This window comes from Bactrocera tryoni, chromosome 2 (assembly GCF_016617805.1).
Source record: "Bactrocera tryoni isolate S06 chromosome 2, CSIRO_BtryS06_freeze2, whole genome shotgun sequence".
Taxonomy (NCBI): domain Eukaryota; kingdom Metazoa; phylum Arthropoda; class Insecta; order Diptera; family Tephritidae; genus Bactrocera; species Bactrocera tryoni.
Window position 1 is genome coordinate 82,229,690 of NC_052500.1, and position 16,430 is coordinate 82,246,119.

At 36.1% G+C, this 16,430-nt stretch overlaps 1 protein-coding gene across 4 annotated transcripts in view; it reads left to right on the top strand.

Annotated features, from left to right (window-relative positions):
• Window positions 1-14,341, top strand: part of LOC120767943 (protein real-time) — a 40,512-nt gene extending 26,171 nt beyond the window's left edge. For all 4 annotated transcript variants that reach the window (XM_040094323.1, XM_040094321.1, XM_040094322.1 and 1 more), the window contains 6 exons: window positions 8,839-9,813; window positions 9,876-10,134; window positions 10,198-10,319; window positions 12,464-12,755; window positions 12,825-12,925; window positions 13,002-14,341. In XM_040094323.1, the coding sequence (XP_039950257.1) occupies window positions 8,839-9,813; window positions 9,876-10,134; window positions 10,198-10,319; window positions 12,464-12,755; window positions 12,825-12,925; window positions 13,002-13,193 (1,941 nt within the window). In that variant the 3' untranslated portion in view covers window positions 13,194-14,341. The remainder of the gene's footprint in view (window positions 1-8,838; window positions 9,814-9,875; window positions 10,135-10,197; window positions 10,320-12,463; window positions 12,756-12,824; window positions 12,926-13,001) is intronic.
• Window positions 14,342-16,430: the final 2,089 nt, after the last annotated feature.

The following is a 16,430-nucleotide window of genomic DNA, read 5'->3' on the forward strand; positions in this document are numbered from 1 at the left end:
GTAATATTTGAACTTCTGTTTGAAGAATCGAGTAGAAGTTTCAAATCAGTGCTGCTGAGTTTTGATCGATATTTCCAGATTTTAAGTTAAGTAACTGCCCCATTCAAACACCCTTTATTCTGTATGAAAAGCCCAAATTAACTGATTTTTCGCATGAATGAAAATTTTTATGTGAACATACTCTTGTGCTCTCTACATTTTAGAAGATTAATGGAATCTTTTCAACAAAAGAATTCATAAATGAACATTTTTCCATTAAAAAAAAAGTCGCAATAAATGGTCTGTAAATGTTACATAGTCTGCGGTTGAATGTAAGAATTTTGGTTTATGCCCAAAAGGTTTTCATAAATTACTAATTTTAGTTTGTTTGGCCGATTTTGGGGAAGAACTGCTGTTATTACTTCATTGAATGAAAAAAATTGACATTCTCTGGAAATTAAGTCGGACCTTCATTTTATTTTCGATCTTCGGCATTACCGTTTTACAACTATCCAAAATGTAATGAATGCATTGTTCAATTTTAGCATTCGCCAACCAAACTACCGACTAAAAACTAGTGATAGATACTAGAAGAATAGTGATAAATAATAAAATGTTGTATACAATTAGGCTTCTACTTTTATCTTATCGAAGTTTCGCACCTGATATGAATGGAAGACGAAAGTCACAAATAGTGATAGATACCAGAATAATAGTGAATGTTAATAAAGTGTTGCGTACAATTATCTCGAAAATGGTTAGAATGGGCTCAATAAGAGCAGGTGTAAAAATTGGAAAATGGGCGTGGCAGCGCCTACTTAAAAATCCACTTTCCCAGGAACTACCCGTCTAATTTCAACCAAAAATGGTATGTGAGGTTACCCAATCTTTTCTATCATACACTGGCGAAATCGGACAGCGCCTACTTTCCATATAATATACATACATATGTTTAAGTTCACTTCCCGAGTAAAAACCAAACACCAATGGTTGTTTTGGGATTAAACTTTTTTTAAAGATTCCAAAAATTCTATATCTCAGGAACTACCCAAACAATTTTAATCAAATATTTTTATGCATGGGTACCCAATCTTTCCTACCACTGGCCTACTTCCTATATAACACAACTTAAAATATCATTGGATTCTTACACTTCCAGTATACAAATCAAACACCAATGAATATATCGCGAAATAAAACTTTGCACTTTTTAAGGACTCAGACAACAAATATCTGGACCTCGAAGCATTTGATTGATTTCACATTTACCGAACATTTCGGTCAATGTGGGTTCTAGTACTGAAATTTGGAAAAAATAATGACCACATGCCCTTGATAAAATTAGGTGAATGACTGCCTAACTTTAAACCGGTCGGAATCTTATTGAAGTTCAGAAGGAATCCCGCTCTAATAACAGTTTATCATCTTACCTAAAATGATTGAAATCAGGGAAATACTTTCCTTTGTCGCAAGGTGAGGTTTCTTAATGAAATTCAAAGGGGATCTTTTTCTGATAAGAATATGTTGTATAACCAAAACTGGTTAAGGTCAGGTCAAAATATTACTGCATATAATACTTTATATTAGATAATTTATAAGAATTATTTCTAACTTCATATTGGCTATATGCCATTTATATTGAAGATATCTTAGCAAAATGAAGTGAAAGGATAATATTGGCTATACTTGTATTATAGTTTCATGCTGAAATGTGCGATATCGATTTGTGGATGACCCCAGCTCCCATGTACTATATACATATAATGACTTGATTGAATTCATGAATCCATAGCTAAGATTGGAATTGGAATGCCTTATCCTTGGATAATTTTTGTTGTTTCACAAAAATGTTAAATTTAAAGTTTCGCAGCGCCTGAAGGTAGTTTGTCCTATTCAAATTACAGGAGTAAAAAATATTCGGTTACACCCGAACTTAGGTCTACCTTACTTTTGTGTATTTCTATCTTAAAAAAACAGTTTCTTTCACGAAATCGGAGTGTTTGATTCGCCAATCCCAGAAGATTAATGGTGATAGTAAAATGTTGCCTACAATTAAGCTTCTACTGTTATCGAAGTTTCACACCTGATATGATATTAATAAAATAATCATTGAATTATGATTTGTATTATATTTTAGTAAAATATTATTATTTGGGTAGCTAAAATTACTAAATGTCTAAAATATATTATTTATTCGAATTATTTTTCTTAGCCAAATACTATTTGACATTTCGATGATGTTAAATATACATAATTTTTTTTTATTATAAAAATTTAAACAATTTTTCCTTATTTAAATAATTTTCTTAATCCAATAAATTTTAGAAAACCATTTTTTAAATTCATGTACACGTGTCATATTATTTTACTACAAATTTATTAATTTATTTGGGTCGGCATGCTCCCAGCGAACCCCCAGCAGCTGCATTACACATGCCATTCTGCCAGTGATTTTCTCAACTAGTCTGAATATTTAAAGTGGGAAAGGTGTAGAAATTCACAAACAAAACCAAAACATAAATACGACAACATATTTACATGCATATACAGTTATGTGAGGTAATTGGCGCACTCAGCAGACAACTCGATAAATGAATGCGGGTACCGAGCCGACTGTTTTAAGGGGCACTAACCAGTTGGAGGCACAACAATAACGAGCGTGCCCGTATTTACCTTTAAGCCAAGTAACCTTGACACCTGCCAACCGAGTTGCGGAGGTTAATGGTGTCGATTGTGCCGAGCGCGGCCGATAAAACAAGGCTATCAAGTGCCATCAAGTGGATGGCGAGCGCCGAGGTAAAACGTATGGCTTCAGGTCCTCGCTGCGGCTAATGAGTCGAGACGCTATTTACAAATAAACGGTGTCTTAGCATTGCCGCTTTGAAGTACAATTCTCAAAAAAAAATAACAGCCACATACTTTGGGGTACAATAAATAAGGGCCGCACGACTGCCCTGCATTTGTTGGCAGCGAAAGTTTTTCAGTTTTTCTCGTGTTGTGTGTGTGAATTTCAAATGCGTGTTGACTGGATTTACAGCTGTTTTCAACACGAACATTTCAATTTCACGCTGGCGCGCTTTTGGCGGTCGCCGCGCCTTGTGGTATGCTATGCTTAAACTCTCCGCCGTGATATACACAAGGGAATGCAAGTTAAGAAGTCATTTGTTTTGACGTGTGTGGTAACTCTCCGGAGGACACGCGCTGCTGTGACTTCGTTGTGTTATATAAGAAGCCCGCTCGTGCTGATTTTCGTGTGCGATATGCCGTTATTGAGCAAGTCCTTTCTTTTCTGGGTTAAAGGTTGCGCGCGGCTGCGGTATTTCATGTTGGAAGTGTAAAGTTTCAATTTTTTATTAACGTCGCATGGCTGCAAGTGCTTAACCGTAAATTTTCAAGTTAATTACTAGTTGGTGCATGAATATTTCAAGCAAAGCATTTTACGAGCAGCGAATCAGATTGCCGATAAATATTTCATGGCTTGAAGTTTCAAGCATGTGTCGCTTACTATACAATGATATAGATACATGTATTTCAATGACCTGTTAAATAAATTTCAAGGATTGGGGATAATTAAAAAATTAAATACAATTTTCGCTTAAATATTTAAGCTTACAGTTCTTGTTTTAATTCCTTACGCACGGTTAGGTTTTGTAAAACACACAAGATCACTTAGTGAGCCCTTTCAATAAAGAAATTTTTTCATAAACTATATGATGGAGAACTCGCTTTCCAAAGTCCCCAACTAGAGTCGAAAACTCTAACTACTGAAAACATACAATTCTCAATTGTAAAGTCAAATCTAATTTAAGCTCTTCACTGAGTATTAAGATTCTGTTATATTGACTACAGGGTCCCAACAACCACAATCAATGGTATGACTTTTCTTGAAGTCTACATCTTCTTCTTCTTTACTGACGTTGACACCGCTTACGCTGTTATAGCCGAGTTAACAACAGCGCGCCAGCCGTTCTTCCTTTTTGCTGTTTGGCGCCAATTGAAGATTCCAAGTATATCCAGGTCCTTCTCCTTCTGGAGTTTCCAACGGGGTGGAGGTCCTTCAGTTTCTTTGCTTCCCCGGCGAGTACTACGTTAAATACTCTCAGGGCTGGAGTGTTTTCATCCTTTCGGACTATTCGCTGAACTATGTCAAAGTCAAAGCATATCTCATACAGCTCCTCGCTCCATCGACTGCGGTATTCGCCATTGCCAATGCGCAAAGGACCATAAATCTTCCGCAGATCCTTTTTCTCGAAAACTCTTTTCGCCGACACATCAGATGTTGTCATCGTCTATTCCTCTTGCTCACTTGTTTTAGAAAAATATCTTATTAACTGCCGGCTTTGCGAAAAGAAGCCAAAAACTTCAGAGCACATGAGTCTAGACTGCACAGCAATGTAAAAAATCCCGTACATACCTCTCGCTTTGCTGGAGGGCTATCGACTTCACCCTGTCAAAAGTGTGAAGTACTTATTCCGAGTCCTTTATATAAAGCTGTTATGGAAGCCCAACTTTTAAGAGAAGCGCTGTGGTCTTTTATCTCTCACTTATCCTCACCTAAAGTTGTGCTTTGGATTTACGAAACCGTGGTTTAGCCAGTATTCTTTTATGGTGTCTTCACTATAACAGACTCCATAAAATCGGATACATTAAAGGTTCTAGAGAACTACTCTTCGAAATCTTCTCCATTCGACTGCATTCCTGATAACTAGGACCACTATGTCACAAAGCCTACACCTGGTGATATGTTCTCCGCGCACATACCTCCGACATGTTCTTGAGGCGGAGTCGCTGGAGAAGAGACGCAGTGAGCTTTTTCCTGCATTTTTCATGGAGACGAACGTTGGAAAAAACTCCTTTCGGTTGGGAGCTTTCAAGCTTCATACTGCCACACCACTCTAATGTCTTTCAAGCCGACGTGGCAGCCACAAAGAAGCAGCTTCTTTCGGTAAAATATGCATTCATTCCAAGATCAGAGCAAATATAAATGACTTGAACTCGCTGACAGTGAGTGAAATCTTTCTGGGTGGGAAATAAGAAATCTATTGACCTGCTTGCTCTTAGTAAGATTCACAGGGCCACAATGATGAGGTGTTCTAACTAATCGTTGTCTTATTGGCACTGACGTGGTGAGACAAAAAAATTTGGAAGGTGCAACTTGTAAAAATTTATGGAGGAGAATGACGTGGATACATCTATATACTTTTTCCTCCACTGTCCAGCTTTCGCTGATTAAGATTGAATCATCTCGGTGATTATACCTTCTACGAACCAAGCGAATTGGCTGTAATTGACAGCCGCCTCAACTAATTTGTGACAGGCTCAATTCACTTTGTCGCTATACGAAGACTTTTGGATCCATACCAAGAAGTTCTGGGCATCACAACGGTCACAGGTCTCTATGTGTGGGCTCACTATCAAAACCTCTTCTAGTGTCTCATTTGCACTAACCTAACTACAAACTTATATGCTGCTTTTAAAACAATGTTTTATAGCCCAGAATCAGACAAAACTGGCGCTCAACCAACAGAATTTCGCATTAAAATTCATTCAGTCATAAAAAAGCACTTTCGGGAATTTTCCATTAGCTTTCATAACTTTTAGCGATGTTTCAAACCACTCGCCAGCAAAGATACCGCAGAAAGCAGCTTCATGAAGTTTAGAACAAAAAAATTCGAAATTTAAATTGTAAAACTGTAAACCGCTAAGCGCGCCAGCTTGCCAACATTAATATTTAACCAACAAAAACAACAATTGGGGTATAAAACCCAAAAATTTGCTAAGTGTTGGCTTGAATGTGCAAAAGTGTAAAACTACAACAAAAATTAAGGAAAATCGCAGCGAAAAATATCTCACAGGCTGTTGCAAATAATGCGGCTGCCTCGTGCAAAACCAAAAAAAACACACATATAGTACAAAGAAAGACACACCGAAGCTGTTTGTAAGCTTGCTTAAGCACTTTTGTGTGTGTTGTTTGTGTATGCGGCGCGTGCAAATAAATGTGGGCATTTAATTAGCCTTTATGAGCAAACTTTTAATTGCAACAGGCGAGAAAACTAGCTGCGCAAGGATGAGGAAAACCGAAAATCAGCCGAAATTGTAAATATTTTGAAACTCAAAAAATTTTAATTTCGAAAAATAAAACGACAAAAGCACATTCGGTGGCATTCCGCGGCGCTAAGCGTGCAATTATTGTTTCAACGTGTTAAATCTGCTAAAAAATCTCGATGTTTATCTTTGTGTTCAAAGAAATTTCCTTTCATTTTATTGTTGCAGCATGTCTTAGCTGTCTAAATATTTACATTTCGCGAGTGGGGGCTTCTCAAAAGCAACGAAATGCTTGCGAAACAAAATAAAACAAATACATGACATAAGTACCGTCAATTTGCGCCACAAGTTCAATGTAAACAAAGAATATAAAAATAAAATAAAAGGTACCAAATGCCACAAAAGCGAAAAACAGCAAGAAGAAGAGCGGAGAAAGGTTATATTTGTATTTTTATATATCGTCACCTAAAATGCAAAAAAACGTAACATCACTTTTACAAATTTTATAAGCGAAGGAAAACGATATAATAGAAACCACTCACATTGAAACAAAATTTGAGTTTTGGTTATAAAACGGTTATATATTGGTTATCATAACCTCAAATTGATTTGAGTTTTGGTTATAAAATGGTTACATACTGGTTATATATTGGTTATATAAGACAGTGGAAGCTGAAAGTTTTATGCCAAATATATGTAATATGGTGTATTGAGTAAGCAATAAAAAACTAAATTTCGATTCTTTGATGATACGTTGTTTTGCATTTTAGCTGACGATTTGTATGTATACAAGTACCTAAATATGTTTTCATTCGATAACAAGTTTAAGCGAAATATTACAAACGCAAGTGTTGTATAAATATATAAATTGCAATTTTTTTGGCGAGCTTCTTCCCAGGGTAGCCTAAAAATAGGCGCAGAAACGTAAAAGCCTTTATTTCCGTTTTACTTTTGTTTCTTGTAAGTGTTGTTAAAAAGAGTGGCGCTTAGCGTTCTAAAAAAGTTCAAGTTCAAGCACAAATAACGCGTAATGGCGGAGGGTCAATTGACAAGCAGGCCAGACAGCTTGGTGACAGTTACATGGCGACAGAACTATCGCTATTTTAGGGGACAAATTTGCATGAAAAAGTATGGGTATGATTGAAGGCAGGGCTACGCCACATTCTTACATATTTAGATGGTGAATATGGAAACAGTTTTATGTAAGTGCCCTTAACATTGGCTTCGCTTGAATTGCGCGGAATTTCATTGTTGTGATATTCAGCACAAATGATTTGCCAGTGACAGCTGCTGTGCGATGGCGCAGCGAGTATGCCGTAATTGACAACGTTATTTTTGAATGTATAAAGAGAAGCCGTCTTTGCAGAGACAAACAGAAAATGAAATGCATTAAAACTGAAGCACAATAGACTAAAGACTTGCTGAAGTGCTTTTGAAGAAATTGCGCGAGTTCACTAGCTGAACATACTTACAAGTGAAAGACATAAATGAGCTTGCATATCTTTTCAAAAACGTATAAAAAAACTATAATTTTATAATGAAAAGAATATATAATAGCAAAATACGCTTCACAAGTGTATTTACTATGTCACAAAAGGTTATGAAAGAACCTTCAAGTCGATTTTGATTGTTCGGTTTATATGGCAGCTATATGCTATAGTGGTCCGATATGAACCATTTCTTGTATGTTCATAGAGTTGCTTTGAAAAATAATCTATGTCAAATTTCTTGAGATATCTCCTCTAATAAACAAGTTTTACATACGAGAACTTGAGTTTGATCGGTCAGTTTGTATGGCAGCTATATGCTATAGTGGTCCGATCTAAACAATTTGTTCGGAGATTTTACCCTTGCCTTGGACAATAACGCATGTCAAACTTCATCAAAATATCTCGTTAAATAAAAAAGTTTTCCATATTAGAACTTGAATTTGATCGGTCGGTTTGTATGACAGCTATGTATATGCTATAATGGTTCGATCTCAAAAATTTCTCTGGAAATTGTCGTGAAGATATCACTTCAAATAAAAAAGTTTTCATAGAAGAACTTGATTTTGATCGGTCGGTTTGTATGGCAGCTATATGCTATAGTGGTCCGATCTGAACCATTTATTGGAAAATGTTAGTGTTGGTTTGGAGAATAATTTATGTCAAATTTCATCAGAATATCTCGTTAAATAAAAAAGTTTTCCATACAAGAACTTGAATTTGATCGGTCAGTTTGTATGACAGCCCTATGCTATAATGGTCCGATCTCAAAAATTTTTTCGGAAATTGTACCAATTCTAATAATAAATAACCTGTGCCAAATTTCGTCAAGATATCACTTCAAATAAAAAAAGTTTTCATAGAAGAACTTGAATTTGATCGGTCAGTTTGTATGACAGCTATATGCTATAGTGGTTCGATATCGACGGTTCCGACAGTTCAGCAGCATTTTGGGAACAAAATTATGTGTGCGAAATTTCAGATCAATATCTCAAAAACTGACTGACTAGTTCGTGTATATACAGACATACAGAGGAACCCGCTCATTATATTTTTATAAGGTCTCTAAAGTTTCTTTTTAGTTAACCAAAAATTACCACATTTACTTTCAAACCACATATATTTATCCTATTTTCAGTATGGATCTATTCGAAAATCAAATATCTCAACGTCTTATCACAAACTCTATGAAAACTAAGTAGTTGTAGGATAAAAGAGGCATTGTACTTTGGACATTACTGTATTAGTGATATATTCCATTTTATTGCATTATTTATTTTTCCATTATTAAATTATTAACTTATTATTTCTTCTTCTCGAATTTCAGGCCTACGAATGCCGCTTTCCGAAATGTCCACAAATGCCCATCGTACTCGATTGCGAGATCGTCAAAGATGAGGTCTTGGAGAACGGCGCGAAACGCAATACAAGTCGACGTTGCAAATTGGCCGTCGATGCGCCGTATATTTTCAAAAAGCTAATAGGTGTAGACTTTGTATATTTCCTGCAACACAACTACCTCGATATGGCCAATCGCACACTGAATATAGAGGCTGTGAACGAGAGCTTCTCATCACGCATAGAAATCTTCGAACGTTGCCGTTACTATGCACATCCCGACAATCCCGAGTGGACCTGTTTCGATCAGACTGCCACATTGGATATTAAGAACTTTTTTGGTTTCGAACACTCCATGGAGAAGATGGGCATGAAGCAATACACACAAACCACGCTGAAGGGTAAGGAAATCATCGAGTATTTCATAAATGAACTGAAAGAGAAGGGCGTCACCAATGTGGAACGTTGGGTGCCGCCAGTAGATGCACCCTGTTCGCCCACCACACGTGAAGCCAGCGAGGAGCCAGCACAGAAACTCAAAGATGAGGAAAGGCGTCGCTCCTCACACGACGTGCTGCTCGATGGCGATTTTATAGCGAAAAATTTGGGTACACTCACACCGATGCAGGCGTCAAAACTGTTGGAGCTGCGAAAAATGCTGAATGGTGTCGAGGACTTGGAGCAAATGCCAAGTTATCAGACCATACTGCGTTTTTTGACAGCACGCGACTGGCACGTGAACCAGGCCTGCACCATGCTCAAGGATTCGCTGAAGTGGCGCAAGGAGCACAACATCGACTCGCTGGTTAAGGACTACAAGGCGCCGGCAGTTGTAGTGAACCACTTTCCGGGCGCATGGCATCATCACGACAAGGATGGACGTCCGATTTATATACTACGCTTGGGTCACATGGACGTGAAAGGTCTGCTGAAATCCATCGGTACTGAAGGTTTACTAAAGCTCGTGAGTTTGCTTGCTCTCTAATATGAGGTGCGTGTTTTTTAGTTTAATACTCTTCTTTATAGACGCTTCACATCTGTGAGGAAGGCATGCAACGCATCAAGGAGTCCGCCGAAAAGTTGGGTCAACCTGTGTTGAGTTGGTGTATGCTTGTGGACTTGGAGGGTCTTTCCATGCGTCATCTCTGGCGCCCGGGTGTAAAAGCTCTGCTCAATATCATCGAAACGGTCGAGCGCAACTACCCCGAAACGATGGGTCGCGTGCTAGTCGTGCGTGCGCCGCGCGTCTTTCCCATCGCCTGGACAATTGTGAGCGCTTTTATACGTAAGTTCCTCCAAATTCATAAAAGAAATGAGTAGAGAACTCATAATTTTCAACCACACACAGATGAGAATACGCGCTCTAAATTCCTATTCTACGGCGGTCCCGATTGTCTACACATGAAAGACGGCTTGGAGCAGTACATCGATTCGGAGATCATACCGGACTTTTTGGGTGGCCCATGTAAGGTAGGTCGTGTGAAAACTGTTCGCTACTGTAAATAATATAAATATTGTGTTATGATGTTTCATTTAACGGTATCTAATTGTTCAACTTTCTTCCTCTCCAAATGCCTACAAATGAAAATTTTGTTCTTTACGAAACTCAGTCTGCATTGACCTACATTCCGTATGTGGAAATAATTAATCAAAAGTATTTTACGCATTGCTTTTTTCCTAATTGCGATTGTGTAAGAGGCGCTATTACTTAGCTTTTATGTTTTTAGAAATCTTCACCAACTGTCCAGTGTCAATCAAAATTATATGCGAGCGCTTCGTGCGCCAAGTGATCGTGAATACATTGTTTTCTGTTAAGTAAATCATATCTGTGCCAGCTCTTGTGCTACCCTCATATACATATGTATGTGCACCAATTCAAAATAGTATATAATTCAAATAAGTGTGAATGTGTGTCATGTGCTGTACTTTGTACGAACGTCTCGAGCATTTCCACTTAGAGTCTTGCTTCCGAACAGCGATAATAAAACGCTCGATAGTAGTTCACCGACCTACATCTACACAAAATTCATATGCACATATATCATTAAGCTCAAAGAGCCGTCATGTACTTGTCTTGCCATTAGATAAACCAATCAGTTGTTTATAGAATGCAGGAAGTAGCTGATCATTTACGAAGTCGTTTTATCCTATGAGCCCTCATTAATATTTGAACTTTCATCTTTCTTCGTGGAGCTCATTATCTCGGTGACTTTTCATTAATATTCATCTGTCTTAAACATTTTCTGTATCTCTGAAAGCACACTTATTTCATTCACATTTATGTAAGGGTGGTCTCAGGGGAGAGTAACCTCGCGACATTTGGAGTTTGGAGGCGATCTGCGAGCTCAACTTTAGTTCTTAGCTGTTTGGTCGAAGATACCAAGACCTATATTGTCGAATTCTTCTGACTCCCACTAGGGTTACGAATGACTTTTTCATAAGTTTTTGCTATGCTGCTAGTCTGATTTAGTTGTGAAGCTCTTTTAAAGCTTTTTCTTCTCGAATATTATTTATGTTAGTGATGTTTCTGTGGTAAGTCGCTCTATTAAACCGTTACTTTAAACAAAGCAGCCTTAAATACAATCTGAAGTTATATTCAACGTTCAAATATTGTAGCCAGGAGCCAGAACGCGAGGCCCCTGATCCATCAATTGTCGGAGAAAAGAGTCTGCAAAAATTGTTGCGAAACACTGAGCCACCGAAATAGCTCCGAGGCCGGTAGGAATTTTCCCCGATCTCTCCGCCTCTCGCGGTCACTGATTGCGGCGAAAGCTTCGCGAAAACCTATGACTCAGCTTTTTCTCCAATCACAATTTTGTAACCTGTTGCTGATTTCAAACGAAAGTTCTGCAGAGAGGGAAAGTGTCAAAAGGGCATAGGTTAGGTTAGGTCGTAGGGTTGATTTAAAATCGATGGATTTCACTTTGACAGATATTCGTCCTTTGTGTTATCTATAAACTCTTAAAATGTTAATCATAAATCGACGAAGCGTTTTGAGCTTACCACAAATTTATTAAGTTGGTTAACATCGATCCCAACCACTTCGCTATGTTTGCCAAAGGTGTGTCTAACGAGATATTTCATTCTCAGAATAACAAAAGCCGTACAATAGAGGAAAAAGTGACAAGATAGGCTTTGGCAAAGAGCGTCCGACAGAATTCTTAGTCAAAACAACAACTCCTGATACAAATAAGGGGACTACTGGTCAGCTTAATGGATTACTGTTGGGGTTTTTATTGACTGTTTTTTCACTAAATTCTTACATAAATAACTCGAAGATGGAGCAAGGATGAATACTCCGCAGAAGTCAAATATCAAAGAGAGTCTCTTGTTCAAACTTCTTATGAAGTATAGTAAGAATTAGGGTCAAAGCTCGTTGGCGAAAAGTGAGAGCACACATTCCCGAGAGCTTTGAAAAGCAATTAGTTTCATTCAGATCACAACATTTCGGGAAAACTATCGAAGCTCATAAATACCATGTACACGGTGCCTGTGTGCCACATTTTCTTATTATATTCTCTCTGTGTGTTTGTGTGAATAATTAAAAATGATATTAATCACCGTATTCCGTTTGACTTTTCTCTCAATTTCATTTCACATTGCACAAAACACAGACACTTATACATGAAGGTGGACTCGTGCCAAAAACGCTCTATAAAATGAACTCGCTCGAAGACGACGATGCGGAGGAGGAGGAGGCCAAAAAGACGCTGGAAGCCGGTGGCGCACTGATGCACGACCATCGTAGTCTCTATAAAACCGTTGAACTGCGCACCGGTTACATACACGAGGTTATTATACCGAATGAGGACCCGAAAAGTGTGCTCACCTGGGACTTTGACGTGATGCGCAGTGATCTACACTTCACATTGTATCGCGCCACTAAAGAGCTGCCGCCAAAAACTGGTGAGTACAAACGCGGTACGCGACGACCTCCAACTTATATAAACTAAAATGATTTTTCGTGCCTCTTAGACACCTCTGTTTCCATATTCGATATGAGTGACTTCGTGGAGGGCGAACACTACTTCAAGGAGGAGCCAACGCTCATTTGTCGGCACCGCGAAAGTGTGCAGGTGTGTAGCCTCTCCCTTCCTTACAGCTGGGTGGTGTTTCTCACTAATAACTTTTGACTTTTTCTGCGGCTCACAGGGTTCCCATGTAATGCACCACACACACTCCTACATCATGCAGTGGTTCAGCCCGTCGAGCGGCGCTGAAGGCCCCGCACAATTGAACTTCTTCTACGAAGTGCTCAGCTCGGCCAACTACAAAGGATCCATGACCAGCCTGCAATCCGGTTTCTCATCATCCTCCGCTGCCAGCTCGTGTCAGAGTCGATGATATGAAGCGAACAACGGCGCGGCCTGCAGCAGTGCGGCAGCACGTGCGGAGCATGCCAACGGGTTGGTGGCGGTCGTTGATACAGCAGCGGGGAAGCAACAGCAACAGGAGCATAAAGGGGAGGAGCAGGTGCATGCGCATGGCATTATGGCGGCGAATTCGCTGATGGAGAAGACATTGAACTGAGTTGGAAATGAGAGTGTATGTGTAGCGCAAATAAATACACACTTAACTTTCGTTTTTAAACTCAGAATAATATAATTTAGTGTTACATAATGTTAATATGAAAGCATGAATAGTTTAATAAATCATAAAGATGCTATAATTTAATTTAAGACAAAAGAATAACTTGGAACCTGGCTTTTAAATAGCGTTTTAATAGAGTAAATAATATTTTTTAGCCAAAGCTGCTGTGTCATGTGCGAGCGAGTTGGCAAAAAATTGCAATTTTAAACAATCTTAATTTTATATTAACGAATTTTATAGCTAAAATTGAAATGACTGCAAAAGCAAATAGAAAACGCAGAAATTGCTTGTGTGAAAGTGGCGTTTATTAACGCCATTGCTTTGTTTTGAAAGTGTAATGTCATCGATAAATCGATAACAGCGTGTACAATAATTATTTGTCAGTAGCAAACAATCATGAATGCAATAAAATAAAACAAAAATATTACAGCCGCATCGAAATGTGCAATAACATTTACCTACAGACGCGTACATATTTTTGAAGAACTTACAAGAAACTACGAAATAACGCCGATACAAAACAATAAACGATTTAAAATATAATAAATAAATGCAGTGCAATTATTTTTGACGAAAATTCAGCAAAGGAATTGTCGCTAATTTTATATAATGAGCACAACACAATAAGCGCAAAAACAATAATTCATAAAAAACGTATTTTTTCGCGGTAGCGATTGTTTTTAATGGAAAAATCAACGATTTCAAGAAATTTTTTTAATTGTTTAATTGTAAATTTCTGCAAAAAAAACTTTAAGAACATTTCCCAAAGAAGATAAATACCTTTTTAAGTTATCTTACTATTTTTTTTCCAAACTTTCCTAAAAAAAATTTGAAAATTTGAGGCGATATACATATGTATGTATGGTGTAGCTGCAGCAACGCGATTAATTGCTAATTTCTGCAAAAAAAAAAAATCTTTAAATATTCTTTTAAAATTTTTCTTTGCAAAGAGCAAATTTTTTTAAATCTTTTGATAATTTTTTTTTCTAAAAAAGTTTTCCAAATTTTCCTAAAACTTTTTTTTCTAAATTTTCCTAAAACAGGGTTTGTATCGATATATGGTATAGCTGCAATAACCCAATTAATTGCTAATTTCTACCAAAAAATAATTTAATTTTCCAATTTTTATTTTTTTTATTTGTTTTTCCTAAATTTTCCCATAAAAAAGTTTTAGCGATATTTGGTTAAGCTGCAGTAACGCGATTAATTACTAATTTCTGCCAAAAGAAAATTCTTAAAAATATTTCCAAAAAAAGAAAGAATTTTTTAAGAAAAAAAGTTTTACACTTTTTCTAAGTTATTTTTTCTAAATTTTTTTATAAAAACAAAAATTTTTCTACATTTTCCAAAACAAAGTTTTTATAAAATTTTTTGATAATTTTTAGTTTTTGAAGGAAAAACATTGCTATTAATTTGTTTTCTTATTAAAAAACCAAAAACAAAATAAAAGTAAAAGTAAATAATGTATTATTGTTAAATCAGTTCGTGAAAAAAAACTTATTTTAAATAATTTTAGGATATAACCAAGCATTTAGGTGATAAATTACTTTAATTTAGCGGATAATTTCTGTCAAAAAATTTCTTTGAAAATTTTTTCTAAATTTTCCTAAAATTTTTTTTTTAACTTTCTTAAAAAAATATTTTTTTAATTTTCCTAAAAAAAAATATTTCTAAATTTCACTTAAATTTTTTTTTAAATTCAAATAGCAAATTTTTTGATAACCTCAAGTTTCTGAGGTAAAAGCGCTGCAATAAAATTTTCTTCTTTTTTTTTCATTAAAAAAATGTTTTCTAAAATTGAAATAGCAAATTTTTCGTAAATTTTTTTTAGGATAATTTTGGGTTTTTGATAAAAAAAAGTTGCTAACAAATTTTTTTTTATTTTCAAAAAAAGAAAACATAAGTAAACAATGTCATTAAATTCAATTTTCAATTTTCAATTCAATTTAAAAAAAAAACACGTCTATTAAAAATTAGTCGCATAAAATTACTGTTAGGTAATAAATTATTTAAATTGAACAGACCCTGTTTCAAATATCAGCAAAAAATCGAAAGTTTTAAAAATCATCGCACATAACCTAAAAACCATACGCGTCATTACGTTAGTAAACGCTTTTTATGGAACTCCCAAACAAATGGTTGTAAAAAATAAATAAAAAATACAAAAACATACATATGTACATATGTATGTATGTATATTTCTTAAGAGTTCACACTTTTCTTTTGTGTCAATTAACGCAGACGGCTGAGAGAAATATAGTAAAACTCAAATAAGACATAAACAAATGTAGGTAATACATATGGTATTTATGTACAGCAGAAATGCAAAACAAATATGTTCATAAATATAAAACGAAAACTAGCAAAATAATTTTTAAGTAGACATACATACATACATACAAACAAATAAATATAATTGTAGTTTGCTAGTAAATTTTGCCAGCATCAAGTTGGCTGCATGAACATTATATAAGTGAGTAAATAAATTAATAAATAAAAAATACAAATTTTTTAGCTTTTTATATACACAGACAAGCGAAAGTGCGGAAAAGTAATGCAAGACAGTAAATGACAGAACAATGAAAGTAAAGTATTAGAAAAGTTGTAGTAATGCTAGCATTTAAGATGACGATAAGTAGTGTTTGCCTTTGTTTTGCGATTAACGAAATTTCTATTAAAAAATGAAAAGTAAATGTAAGCACTCCTGATATTACTACCGACTACTTGTTACCTACCTTCATTTCAGTGAAAACGGCATATACATACATATATAGCCACAGCGCACTAACACATTTGATAAAAAGAAACTGTAAATTCTGTTTTAAATGAAAATAAACATCGCTAAATTCTCGTACGTTAAAAAATATGTGAAAACCCTTTTGAGTATAACGAGCAATTTGTTATCAACATAGACACATACGTATGAAATTTCAAACACACAGTTATAAACGCAAATACACACACACATACATGCAGACATCATTATGTACA